Genomic DNA, 14,832 nt, shown 5'->3' with positions numbered 1-14,832 from the left:
GAGTTTGCATATGCTCTCTGCTCTCCTCCAACACTTCCTGAATGTCAAAGAGCCAGTGCAGGTAAAGTTCTCTAGGAATTCTCAGGAGGGATGGCTTGTTTGTTGGTTGGACATGGAATGTGCTGGCGCAGTTTTTAGGCCCATGTTATTGGCATTATTTTCAAATTTAGCTTGAAACCAAGAAAAGAAATGTTAACTTTTGAAGTGTGGGAGTAGATTTTATTATGTTCTTTTTCTTCATCTTTCTCATCATTTTTGATCCTGCAGCACTTTGCAGGATTTGTCCACGCATGCATGGGATGTTGTGAGGGTTTTCCTCTGGGATGCCCTACTAGAGTAATAGCATTATCTCCTATATTCCCTGTTACAGTAGCCTATAAACTCTGGGGTAATGAAGTAATTGGAAGGAGACCTAGGGGCCAGTCCCACCTATGCCACTAATTAACTGGGGAGCCATTAATTAACTGGGTGAGCCTGGCAAGTAATTGCCTCTCTCAGGGCCTCAAATTTCCCATTTGATGAATGGGGGAATTAGATTAAATGCCCCTGGGTTTCCTAGGCCAGTGTATCCTAAAGAAGGCTTCTCTTCTGTTACTTCAGAATTACCAGGAAGTTCCTGTTGAAAGTCTCTATTGTTAGGCCCCATCTATACCTACCAAATCAGAACCTCATAGGGCCTGGGAATCTGCACTTTAGCAAGTTCCCCAAGTCATCGTGATGTAAACTCTAGTCTGAGAACCAAGGCTCTATGATAAAAACCTAGGAGCTCTAAAAAGATGGGTAAGCATATTTTTGGAGTTAAATTAAGAAGTTATTTAAAAAAAAAAAAAGAAAAAAAAAGGAAGCTACAAAAAGACCCATGACTCTAGGGCTAGTCTTCATGGTCCTATTAAAAATTGTAAGATTTAAACGTAAAACCCAGAACTGTAAAAACTCTAGAAGAAAATCTAGGCAATACCCTTCAGGACATAGGCACAGGCAAAGATTTCATGATGAAAATGTCTAAAGCAATTGCAACAAAAGCAAAAATTGACAGATAGGATCTAATTAGACTAAAGAGCTTTTGCACAGCAAAAGAAACTATCATCAGAGCAAACAGACAACCTACAGAATGGGAGAAAATTTTTGCAATCTATCCATCTGACAAAGGTCTAATATCCAGAATATGCAAGGAACTTAAACAAGTTTACAAGAAACAAACAAACAACCCCATTAACAAGTGGTCAAAAGACATGAACAGACACTTCTCAAAAGAAGACATTTATGCAGCCAACACACATGAAAAAGAGCTCAACATCACTGATCATTAGAGAAATGCAAATCAAAACCACAGTGAGATACCATCTCATGCCAGTCAGAATGGCAGGTATTAAAATGTCAAGAAACAACAGATGCTGGTGAGGCTGGGGAGAAAAAGGAATGCTTTTACACTGTTGGTTGAAATTAGTTCAACCATTGTGGAAGACAGTGTGGCAATTCCTCAAAGACCTAGAACAATAAATACCATTTGACCCAGCAATCCCATTACTGGGTATATACCCAAAGGAATATAAATCATTCTATTATAAAGATGCATGCATATGTTCATTGCAGTACTATCCACAATAGCAAAGACATGGAACCAACCCAAATGTCCATCAATGATAGACTGAATAAAGAAAATGTGGTACATATATACCATGGAATACTATGCAGCCATGAAAAGGAATGAGATCATGTTATTTGCAGGGACATGGATGGAACTGGAAGCCATTAACCTCAGCAAACTAATGCAGGAACAGAAAACGAAACACTGCCTGTTCTCACTTATAAGTGGGAGCTGAGCAATGCGAACACATGGACACAGGGAAGGGAACAACACACACTGGGGCCTGTTGGAAGGGGTGGGGGGAGGGAGAGCATTAGGAAAAATAGCTAATGCATGCTGAGCTTAATACCTAGGTGATGGGTTGATAGGTGCAGCAAACCACCATTACACACGTTTACCTGTGTAACAAACCTACACATCGTGCACATGTATCCCAGAATGTAAATAAAATAAAATATAGCAAACAATTAAAATGAGGCTTTTGTAAGAAAAAGAATGTACATTTTGACATTGAGTTACCTTATTTGACATCATATTTAGTATGTATTTCCAAATTAATTTTGCTAAAAAAACCATGGAGGAGAAACAGTTGCTGGTTAATAAAGTTATAAATCCTGTAACAATTTAAACATTGAAAGATTATAACTTCAGGATTCAATTATAAGAATGATAAGGTTTTACTTGAAAGCTTATAAGAATATTTAATAAGATGACTTTTTGGGGAAAGATATTCTCTTTTCATCTTTTAATAATTTATTTCCAGAGCTCTCTGCAGTAGTTTTATTTGTAACATTGGAATGAGGGGATGTTTGTTCAAAAACTATTACTGCTTATGTGTTCATTTAGCATATTTGGGTTGTATGATATCGCCCTATTTCTACCTCTTGATTTCTTTCTTAAAATTCACAGAAGTAAACATATACCATATAATTTTTCATGTCATGAATTCTTGGCAGGATTTTATTTTTTTTTTCTGGACCCTATTAAGATTTGATTTATTCTAGCTTAAATCCCAAGGTAATTCCCAAATCTGAAACTACTCCCTTTATTTAAGTACTTCCTTTGAGGCTGAGGGGGTGTCTGGGAAGGAATCTGAGGTCTGTGGGAGTCTGGCCCCTTGGACTGTCTTTACTGCTTGACAGTTGCATCACCTGGGCAAGCCTCTTCTCTCAGGGTCTCAGTACCTCATCTTCAAAATACACATTTTTATTAGCTGACCTCTAAGTTTCATGCTGTCCTGGAACTCCCTTGACAATGAATTATTCAGTTTGCTGATCTGCAATCTCAGGCTTATGGCATCTGAATTGGACCACAGATGAGGAGTTGAGAACTTAGATGACTAGAAGGGCCAGGGAGGGAACAAAAATGAGGGATGTGGCTTTGCTGAAGTGTAGTAGGGACTACTGGTAGCTATGGTAAGCTGCAGATCCCTGGTCTATTTCAAAACATTCAAGTTCAGATTTTTAAAAATTATGATGCTCAAGTCAAACAAAAGAGCTCTATGTACCAGCTTTGTGAGCTATTTATTTCCAAACTCTGTTTGCATCTGTTTTTTAACTTTTCATAGTGATGAAGAATAAAAGCAGATATAGAGCAATGGATGTGGAGGGAATTTTTTAAAGGTGCCAAAATCAGAATGCCTAATGTATTTGGAAAGCACAGATAAAACCGTTGGATAGGAACTGGCAAGGTTATCTATCTTAGGACAAATAATAGAAGATTTATTCTAAGTATTCCAGTATGCATCAAACCTTTGTATATATCCAAATAATCTTATCATCTAGGAGGTTTCTTAAAATACAGTTTCCTGGGTCCTGTTTCCTAGAGATTCTGATTCAGCTGCTCTGCTGTGGAGCCCAGGAACCTCTGATTTTTAAATATACCGAAGGGTTCTGATCCAAGTGGTCAGAAGGCTACACTTTGAGAAACACTAAATCTATGCTCTTCCATTTTAAGATGGGAAATGGGCTCAATGAGGTGAAATGATTTGCCCAGAAATAAAAATATCGACATGTACAGCATCATCCCCCATTTCTGGGCCTAGAGAGACATCATTAATTAATCATGGCACGTGCTAACTTCTCAACCCACCGCTCCTGGAAGCTGTTTCCACCCTGTCTAAGCTGGTCCTTGGTTGAGACTTTGCTGCCTCCTCTGGACTATCCCAAGGCCAGTAGCTCACAGGTGATAGAATAAGACTAAAACTCAAAGATCTTTGTGCTTTTGGCAACATCACAATTTTCTTTAAATGGAGTTTTGCTCACAAGTCCCATTTTTATCCACATTTAATTGCACAAATCCGCCTGTAACAAGGCATGCTGTGAAACAAAATGATTAATAAAAACTCACGAATTTTTAAGTACATTTAATTATTTGCTGTCTCTTGGCTGTTGAAAAGAATCCATCAGGCAGTATTCACCATTTCCCCTGGATTATGGCATCCTAGGGAGTGTATTATTCCTTTTAATTTCCAGGAACTTATTCAACTATTAACAGAGTGCAAAGAATAATGCCTCTCCGTGAGTTAAGATTGAATATGACTTGGTTCTAGGATTGACACACAGAAGCTCAAGAGATGGAACCCACTGTATTTATAAAGCTGGTCTCGCCAAGCCTTGCTGTAGCCACATAGCAGATAAGCAGTTGAGAAAGCCAGATAGTGGAGCTGGAGGCCACTGTAATTTAGTTCCCACCCTGTGATAAAGCACAAATAGATTAGACCTGTGCAGAGCCAGATGAGTGCACAAGGAATGCTTGCCAATGCAAATAAGACTAAAACAAGAACACATTGTTGGAATTTCTGCAAGTTAGTTTTTAATCAAGTACATCATGGTATATTAGGGCCTTTTAACACATGTTTTTGACATCTGGCCCTGCGCGGCTGACAGTTAAATTGGTTTTGTGATTGACGGAGAAATATTTTGTAGTATTGAATCATCAATAACACTTAAAAACATTATAGTGCTTGTTGATTTTTTTTGTCATCAATGCCCAGTCAATAGTACGAGTGCTTAGAGCAAATCGACCTACTTTCCAAACGATTCTGACACCTTCTGGCTGTTAACATGTCTGCTTAATTTTATTACCTTTTCTTTGAAGCCAAGATGATCCCTAATTGAGTTCTCCTTCCTTCAGCTCTTTTAATTGCTTGTTGTATGCCAGATGATTTGCCCAGCTGTGGGTCAAAAAGACTCATAGGATTTTAGTGCTGCCCTCTTGAAAGTGGGGCTGGGAGGATGATCATGCAGTGAAACCATGTGAAGGCTGCCGAGTGGGAATAAGTGCCATGTGATCCAGCCAGAGGGATTCCTGGGAAGGTTTCCAAATAGTGAGGCGACAGGTCCTTTTGGAGCTTTAGAAATGTCACTCCAACAGCCATGTAGTGGAAGGGATGGGATGGAGAGGTGGCTGGGTAATTGGTTGTAGTGTGGGCAAAAGGCAGCAAGGTCTCGGTTGCTGAAATCATTAAAAACCCTTGAGAGATTGACCATGTACTGTGGCCATTTCCTTCTCCTGTGGATCACATAGTCATCCACTCACCATTGTCACAGGTAGGTAAACTAGGTCTGGGATCAAGAAGAAACAAATATAGGCAATTAATAGTTTCATTTGTTATATTTCTGCCTCCTCTCTTATAATATTTCATTTAAAGTGTTTTTAAATAATTGGAAAACAGTAATGGTACCTCCTCCACTGAAAGCATTAGATACATAAATTATTGTCAGTGGGGTAGAACAGTTGCTTCCTCGGGGGATCTTAAATCACAGGCTAACTGTTCAAACGAACTTCCGTCTGCATTAAATACTATTTTACAGTTGTCTTATTTATCAGGCATTGTCTTGCACTGTGCAATTATAAGAATATAAAAGATAGTATCAGCATCCTTGGCCACAGTTGTTGCACCAGTATTTTTTAACATGGCCATCCGAGAGGAAGTTTAGATATGTGTTGGATAATTTCAAACTAATTTCAGAAATCTAACTCAAGCTTTACGCAGATGGAATTTTCGTGTGTGTGTGTGTGTGTGTGCGTGTGTGTGTGCGTGTGTGTGTGTGTGTGTGTGTGTAAGTTTCTTACTTTGATATCAGGCAGATTCCCTATTTTTGGAAAACAAGTCTACAAAGCAGTGTTTTCATTTCAGTGTGAAAGTCAAAGGCAGACCTCCTTGAATGGCTCCAGGTGTATGTTTGTGGCAGTGTGGTCTCATGGGTGTGGCTGACAGTCAGAGAGCCTGGGATGTGGGAGGTGTTCTGTGTATGACCTGGGCCACCTTGCGTCTCGGAGCTCTGGGTTTCCTCACCTCTACACCGTCACCAAGAGCACTGGATCTGCCCTTGCGCTTGTGATGAGGACTGATGAGGAGAGCACATCACAGTGCCTAGCATGTAGTAAGCCCTCAATAAAATAAAGCTGCTGCTGAACCTCGTTCAAACTCAGCCAGTGTTTTGGATTCTCTGCTGACTATCAAGAAACCACTGAAAAAACACAGAAGTAAACATCCTCAGACACACTGGAAAATCACATACACAATGGACTGATTCTTTGTCTCAAGTTCTCACAATGAGTCCCAGCTCTAAGTCCTGGAGGGTTTGGGTCCTGCCCCACTTCATTCCCATCTAGCCAGAGAACAGTCTTCAGAAACCAATGAAGGCTCTTTGATGACAAATGGAGAGGCTAAGCAAAGAGGGCGGAGCCAAGAGGCATGTTCTACTTCTTCCCTTTTCCTGTGCAAGTCTGTGGTAGGTCTGGAGTCTTGGTTTTTGAAGCTCCCTCTTCTAGAGCTGCTTTAGAAATTTGCTGGATACTACCATGAACCAAGAGCAGCCACAGAACTTGAACATTAAGTTCCTTTGCAACCCTGTGATATTAACTTTTATTAACAAGTCAAAAGCTGTTATTGGTTGTCCTTCCCAAGTGCTGTTATGCACAGCCTCCCCACGAATCCAGTTTTGAGTTTCTTGTGTGTGTTGATTCCTGTACAGCATTTCTTAGATGTACTGCCTCTTATTTTCTTTTACAGTATGCTTTGGCATATACACTGATGGGTTCTCACCTCTTCTTTTTTGTTAATTGCCTTACAGGAGAGAATAATTGAGCGCTTGAAAGAACAGCGAGAAAGAGATGATCGGGAAAGACTAGAAGAGATAGAATCCTTCCGAAAAGAGAACAAAGACCTGAAAGAGAAGGTCAATGCTTTACAGGCTGAACTGACCGAGAAAGAGGTGAGTCTGGAAAAACAAATGAACCACATTGATAGTCCTCATAAACCCATATTCAATGAAGCTGCAAGAGACTAGAGACTTAGTAGGAGGCACTGTATGAAGGCTTGGGGAATGTAGTAACCTTTCTTTTGTAAAGCTGCCTGAATTTAAAGGAATTTTTTTTTTTTGTAACTTCCTTCATCTGTGATGCCCTATGCCTATCTTCTCTGCTCTGCTAACCATATACAATGTAGCTCCTTGAAACTTTTCTTTATGTCTTACCACATTTGCATGGCTTAAAGGATTCTGTATTTTTCACAGGCCCATGATCCCTTGTTTGAGATAACAACAGCAGCGATGATGATAGTAACAATAGCTCTACTTTATTCGGTGTCTGCTATGTACTATTCCTTGTGTCAAGTGCTTTGCATTCATCTGTACTTTTCAAAGGGACCACCCAATACTCTCAGATTAGGAGATGTGGTACCATGCTGGACCCCAAGGTAGAGCTTAAGTGTGGCTGCTCTTCTGGCATATTATTTTTACATTATAGTAAATAATTTAGAGCTGTATTTTTATACCACAGCAAACATGAATACAGAATATAAATGCCACCTGTGTTTTTAAAGTAAAATCTTATACTTTGAAGAAATTCTTGCTTGGGGGTTATGAAGAGGATGCTTTGGGCTATTCCCCCATTCTTCAAGGGATCCCTGTAACCCTCTCAGTTTTCTTGGGGATAGTTCGGTGGAGAAGTATGAGCAGCAGTAATTACACATTATTTTATTTAATCCTCACAACTCTGAGATACGTGGAGATTGCCTGCAATTGGCCCCTTCACACTTACTTTTGTCTGCTGTAACTGTCCATCTTCTTTAGACTGTTACAGACTTTTCACCCTGCTGGACGGTACCACAGCACAGTTATCTATCTCCTAGCTCCGCAGTATTTCCTCACTCGTGTGGTACTGATAATTCCACACAAACTAAAGTCCTGAATAAATTAGGAATCTAGATGAAGAAGGAAAAGAATGGATGAGTAAGAGGAGTTTCGAGGAAAATCAGAAACAAAATCCGTATTTCCTAAAATTTAAACCTACTTGCTTTTTAGAAAGGAGCTTATTTCTTTGTTATGAAAATAAAGAATGGAGTTCTCTTCCTAGCTTCCACTGCTGATTCTGAGTTGGAGGATCTGTGATGACTGTTGTTTGCATGCGACAGAAGATATGGAAGCTTTGACTTTGTTTATAGCATTCTTCACCGGTTGCGAGTGTTATTTGTCGGTTTGCACCTTAAAATCAATGTATATACTTCTAATGAAAAGAGATCTTGATGAAGTGGTGGAGCATAAGCTGTAAGTGAAAATAGTTTTGTAAATAATGCCAACATTGTATGACTTTCAGATAGACATTTTGGTAAACACTTGTTGTTTCTGCATGATGTGCTTGGCACTGGGCTGGGTGTGTCAGTCAGGGTTCTGCAAGAAAAACAGAACCACGTTAAACATTTTCTACAGATTAAGAACTTTATCATAAGGAATTGGCTTACACAGTTACAGAGGCTAGGCAAATTTCAAAATTCGCAGAGCAGGCCATCAGCAAAAGCCGACTGGAAGGTCTTAGACAGAAGCTGATGCTGCAATCAATAGGTGGAATTTGTTCTTCCTCAGGGAAACCTGAATTCTGCTCATAGGCCTTTCACTTGATGGGATCAGGCCCATGCAGAATACTGAGGATAATCTCCTTTACTTAAAGTCAACTGATGGTAGATTTTAGTCATGTCTACAAAATGCCTTCTATTAGCAACTCCTAGATTAATAACTGAGGACTAGAGCCTAGCCAAGTCGACTAAAACTGGCTATTGCATCTGGCAATTTAAAATTTATAAAGGAAAACAATATGCAGTTGCCGTCAGCAGGGAGCTTATAATTTAATTGGAGTGAAGATATGTCTTCAGCATGACAAAGTGACTGGATTATAATATCCTTTGTTATTTCTGTGGGAATGATATGACAAAAGTCATTGAAATTGGAATTGTAGACCTGGGTTAGAGACCTGTATCTGCCTTTACTAGCTAAGTGATCTTTGACAAGATGCTCAGCTCTTGTGAGCCTGTTTCCTGATGTGAAGAATGAGAATGGCTCACCTGTTCCTCAGAGGGCTTTAGAAGCACCTTGCTGGATGATGGTGATTTTTATCGTCAAGGTTATTCCAGTGTCCATGAAGCAACCCAGTGTAAATTATTAGCCAACATTGTTTACAGAGAGACCATTGTGTCTTTAGTATCTTCCTAGGTGATGCAAATGATCAAGAAGGAAATACATGGAGTCTGTTTTGGGGTAAAACCTGTACATCTGAGTCACATAGTTAGATGTTGCTATTTCATATTTGATGACAAACATTGCTCTTTTAGGTTGCAAAGTTATGTTCAGTGATATATGCAAGTTATTTATTTCTGTAGTTTTTGGAATTCAAACTATATGTGGAGCCTGTTGGTTTCTGGACACGATTAGTGACTGGAACAATTTAGGTAACCCCATGTCTGAGTTGGAAAGATTCATCATATCTGTCAAATCTAGATTGCAAAGGACGCAAACATAAAATTTACTCTAAATTTTAAAATAATTTTATGTTTGATTTTCCAGAAGATGTTTGTAAAACCATTGATCATTTATCTGTTAAAGAAATGGGATTTGATAAAAATGTAGTAGGAGGCTTCTTTTATATTTGACTTGCTCTTGGGAGCGGATGCATTAAAGTCAGTATTTTCTTTTGTATTTGTCTCAGCGTCTGCATAGTCTGACAGCAATAAATGTAAACGGAAGGTTCAGGGTGTCTGTTTTGCTATGACATGTAAAGACCACCTTGGGACTTACATCATTAGCATGACTTTGAGACGTGAAACATGCATTTACTGACCACACCATTTGGTCACATTTGATTCTACGGCAATTAGATCCTACTCGTTCTGTAAGCTGGCCAACTTTAATTTCCTGACCAGAGCTGACTATTGTTACCTTAGTAAGATTATATTTACCCTTTCTGTCTACTGCACACTTTATTGCTATGTATAGAATCAATGTGTTCAAATTGAAGGCATTGCTAGTAGAAATTTCAGTGTTTTACTCACTCACATTCTTTCTCTTTCAGTCTAGTTTAATTGACCTCAAGGAACATGCATCTTCATTAGCCTCTGCGGGGCTGAAAAGGGATTCCAAATTAAAATCTCTAGAAATAGCCATTGAACAAAAGAAAGAGGAATGTAGCAAATTGGAAGCACAGTTAAAAAAGGTAAGTGAAGTCTAAGAAAAAAAATCATGCTCATTTAAAAATGAATTTATAAAATGGAACGGGAAGAGACGTTTTTAAAAAGAAACAAACCCCTTATCTGTTGCTGTCTGCTGATAAAAGAATTAATTAAATACTCTTAACTTTATTGCTAAGAAGTCTATCAAATCTGTCTGTAAACCTGAAAAATTGTCTTAGGTTTCCTGTTTAAGAAAAACTTGAAAAATAGATGAAAATAGTAGCAGAAGTTAAAAATATTATAAACACCAGCCATTACTCTCTGGGCAAATCTCAACTATCAACAAAGAAAAATAGAAATGTTTTCAACAAATCACAGAATCCGGAAGCCACATTAGATATTAATAAACTTTTGCTACTTTCAGATGTAGGTCATTTTTTTGTATTAGAACTTTGCAAAAAGCTTTTCTGACATTGTTAACTTTCTAGAAGTTCACCAGAATTGTCAAGTCCCATCTCTGTAGAATGACTATTTATATTTGATCAAAATGGCCTTACTGTCTAAGAAAGCTTGTTGTAGATAGAAGGCTTTGGAAAAGAAATAGGATATTTACATGGCGGCATTAACATGTTTTCTCTGACCCAGACATTTTTGTGGAGTGCATTTCCAGTCATGCATTGTTACTTTGACTTTTTCCCTGTGTTGTTTGGTATGTCTGCACTCATTGTTCACATAAAACTCATAACATTATGAGTTTAAGCATTTTGTTTCCCTTTGACAACTCATAAGCTTATTCAGAAGAGATGATAAGAATCTAAACAATCAATCAAAGCATATAATACAATTTGACTATGTATAATTCATAGCACACACCGGGATGGGGATTTATTGGCTAAAGTTATGAAAAATATGACATGGATGGTCAAGGATGTGAAGGAATCACATATCTGTGAAGGAATTACTCTAGATATCTTAAAATTTAATATACTATTTTGTATGATGCAATATATAACTGAAATGTTACTATATGGTATTCACTTTACAGAGATTTTTAGGAAATTGTCATGAGAAATTTCACGCTAAGAAAGTCTACTTGCTAATACAGAAAAAGATAAATACACAGATCAAATCCTTTAATAACAAAACAGCAAGAAAATCTCTATATTGCAAAATATATTTCCCAATCCACTCATCATCTCACTTATTTCAAGCAATATTTAGTTAAGCAGAAATCTTGAACAATAAATAAAAGAATTTAAATTGCCCATTTGAGGGTGTTTAAATGGAGATTGACTTGGCTATGATGTATTGGGTATATGACATACATTCCTGACCTATATAAATGTGCTCTTCAAAATGTTATCTATGATATGCATATTAAGGGATGAACTTATGAAAAATATTTTTTATTTAATAAAAGTTTTGTGATCCTAAGGCAGGCTTTAAGCTAGCTTTGTGAAAGAGAGAAATTCTTTGGCTCCTTATGACCATTCCCTGCACTATTTTACCTTAGTCACAGTGTGCTGAGTCGAGAAGAAAGACGGCCTCAAATAGACCTGGGCATAAAAGATGTCCTCCACCTACTCTGATGAGTCATTGTTATGGAGATCAGGGGGCTCCATTTATTATTTCTATAGGTACATGCTTGACACCTTCCTTTTTAGTGTAAATCATCTATGGGAATTTGAAATCCACTAGTAATTAAAAGGAAGAGATTCACATATTGTTGCTTATACTTTTCATGTAATGACTTGACTAGTTTAATAAATCAACATTTATGCAATTCAGTATAGTTTCTTTCAACATAGCTGTGGTTTGCCCCTGAGATCACTCAGAGTGTGTGGTTTCCTTTGACTTGCAGGTAGGCACCACACACTGAAATTCACAGACCAAATCCTGTAAACATTGTAGCATTATTCCTGACAGCATTTTAACATTCTACCACGTCACTAGAATTAAAGTAACAAATATGGTTGTCTTGCTGTAAAGGACCTATTTCATTTATGAAAAGATAACTTATTTCTAAGTATATACATAATCTTTGCTTATACTATCTCCTAAATGCATAGTGCAGTGAGTTTAAATAGGGTAATTATAATTTAAATATATTTATGTCTAACCTGCAAATGCTATTTTGTTATTTTTGGCTGTCTAGCATTAACTAAATTCAAAAGTTTAAAATATTTTTTCAGTAGTCTTTAATTTCTGCTAATAAATAGTTCCGTAAAAACCTCAAATACCCATCACCTTAAAAAAATTGAGATCTACATGAAATATTTGAAAATATAAGCGAACAGTATGTGAATATACATATAAACACATCATTTACTCATGGAAAAATAAGCAGCTATAAAAGCTTAAGTGTGTCTGGGCCTCTTTTTAAATAAAAGGGTACGTGACTTGTGAATTAAATATAAAAGTTTACTAAATGAAAGCTGAAAACATAATAGTTTTATTATGTCATAAATACACCAAAAATTCCCAGTGGAATTTTGCTTAAGGTTTGTGAGTGTCCAGGTATTTTTCCGATAAAATCTACACAACATTGTAGATGTGTGTCGTTGAACAGAAACCTTGTCTGCCAGTGGCAATGAAATCCAAACGGTGATTTAAACTTATTTTTGTCTTGTAAACAATGCTTGACATTGGTAAAGGGAGTTTTTACATAAAAGTTTGTGGAGAACATTCAGACACATGATTACTTTAACCCTTTATTATACTGTGTGAATTTAAGATGCCTTCAATACTTTGTGATGACAAATGGTTATAGGCAGAAAAGGAACTCCCTTATACATTCCATCCCACTACTTATAAATGTTCATGTGTGAGGAAATTTTTACTGATATTAGTGAGGCTGATAAAATGATACTAACCAAATAATGCATAATTGCAAATTATAAGTGTGCTTTGTAATTAAGCGCATTCATCAATCTTAAATAGACACCCAAGAGTTGAGAAGAGGCTGATAATTGACGTATGGATCATTTTGTCTTTCAAAAGAGTATTTGAGGTTCAAAATGGGGGAGTAAATTTACCCTATGTGATTAGAAATCATTTGAGAAGCAATGGCAATTCAAAATATGATTTATGCTCTTTAGTAATTTTTCAATTAATATTATACCTGAGGAGGGAGTTTCTTTAAACCATGATAGCATTGTCATTTACTTCATTCAAGTTGAAGGAAAAAGTAATAGAGGCTCTAAAAAAGTGTGTCTTAGCTTAAAGCAAAGTAGCAGTTTCTACAATATTTCACCTTCTACACCTTGACATTGAGCCCCAGATAAATAGTGCAGGTATTTAGAAAATATAAGTTGAGAGTGCTGTTTAAAATAATATTCAGCACATTTAAATCCACAAAAATTTAAATCTTCAAAACAAAATAGACAAGAAAACATTATAGATTCTAAAGCGCTTGGAACATAATAGAATATCTTTGAAAATTATATTTTCTATTAATCCGGAGACAGCAGTAGAAATTGGTAATAGGCAATGGATAATACAGTATTTTGGTCCTGCTGATTTAAATTTTTCTTCTTTTCCCATTTAAGTTAATCCGATAAAGTCTGACTGATATTTTGCTATTGCTAACCTGCTGTTTGCTGATCTGTATTTTTCTGAAGATAGACCGAATAGAAAATTCAGGCTTGTGTTAATGTAAAAGAAGAGCTATAAATTCAATGATAAGATTTAATTAATCTTTTATTATTACCATCTTTGAAGTTCAGGTAATAAATTGCAGACTTGGCCAAAAGTACTTCTTCTGATTCATTGCTGGAGGCCAGCACTTCATGTATCATCAAAAGTGGACAGCTTTCTTTATTTCATGGGTTATTTAACTTGAGAAAGGGAAAGTAACACAAACCTTACATTTCTTATTCCAGCTATTCTTTTTTAGGAGCCAAAGTCAACATTTGTATTTCCCTAGAGCATCTCGCTTTCACTGTGGAATGTTTAGAAACTGAAATTTCTTCTTTTTTAACAACCAACTCGTCTGTGCGAATGCACTGGATTTGTTGAGCTAATGCTGTTTTTCTGGATCTTTCCTTCTTTCCCTGTCTGTGCCTCAATGCCTGCCCAACTTTGCAATGTAGCAAGCTGAGCAGTTGTTCAATCAGATGTACAACCCAGTAAGTCATTTTTGAAAGTTCCCGCTGTAACATATCAAAGCATGAGGATCCATTGATCACCAGTCACGGTGTGCCATACTGGGGAGGTTTCGAAAATATTTATGAGTTTCTTCCCCTTTCCGTTCTGTCAAAAGAAATGATCTGTGCTGAGGCCACTGCCATTTCTTTTGAATGTGAAATTTAAAAATTAATAACTCAAGAAAATATTGCCAACTCTGATATTACCTCCTTCTTAACCTCAGCCCAAAGACTATAGAAAAACAAAAGTCAGCTGAAGATCTAGGCTTATGGAACTCTTTCTTAAATACTTCAAACACAAGCATATCTAGGCCGAAAGGGATAACAACATTTGTAAAATAGCAAACAATTCAATATCTGTTTTATTCAAGTGACAGAAGTTAAAACAGGTTTAGATTTAAAAATAGGGTTACGCTCTTTGAGATTGGTGAATACCTGACATTACTGTGGATTTTGTAACAGTTAAAGGCATGCCATTTGGCTGAGGACAAACCATAATATAGTCTCCTAATAACAGATAGTAACAATTCTGATTATAGCTTAATAGAGTACAAAAAGGTAACTAGTAAAAATATTTGTAAAATGAGCCAGGTGCCGCCATGAATTTTTTTATCCTAGTGACTTGTGTGCATTTATTAATATATGAAGCAGTT

The 14,832-nt window shown here is 37.0% G+C and overlaps 1 protein-coding gene across 6 annotated transcripts in view; it reads left to right on the top strand.

The window, feature by feature from the left end:
- Nucleotides 1-14,832, top strand: part of ERC2 (ELKS/RAB6-interacting/CAST family member 2) — a 971,230-nt gene that overhangs the window by 455,261 nt on the left and 501,137 nt on the right. For 4 of the 6 annotated variants that reach the window (XM_055383000.2, XM_055382999.2, XM_055383004.2 and 1 more), the window contains exons 9-11: nt 6,670-6,810; nt 9,938-10,078; nt 14,126-14,161. In XM_055383000.2, the coding sequence (XP_055238975.2) occupies nt 6,670-6,810; nt 9,938-10,078; nt 14,126-14,161 (318 nt within the window). The remainder of the gene's footprint in view (nt 1-6,669; nt 6,811-9,937; nt 10,079-14,125; nt 14,162-14,832) is intronic. The other 2 variants (XM_055383002.2, XM_055383001.2) reach the window with 1 other exon arrangement.

This window comes from Gorilla gorilla, chromosome 2 (genome assembly GCF_029281585.2).
Source record: "Gorilla gorilla gorilla isolate KB3781 chromosome 2, NHGRI_mGorGor1-v2.1_pri, whole genome shotgun sequence".
NCBI classification, from domain to species: domain Eukaryota; kingdom Metazoa; phylum Chordata; class Mammalia; order Primates; family Hominidae; genus Gorilla; species Gorilla gorilla.
The sequence above is the reverse complement of the archived record's forward strand: the minus strand, read 5'-3'. Positions and strand labels throughout refer to the sequence as shown.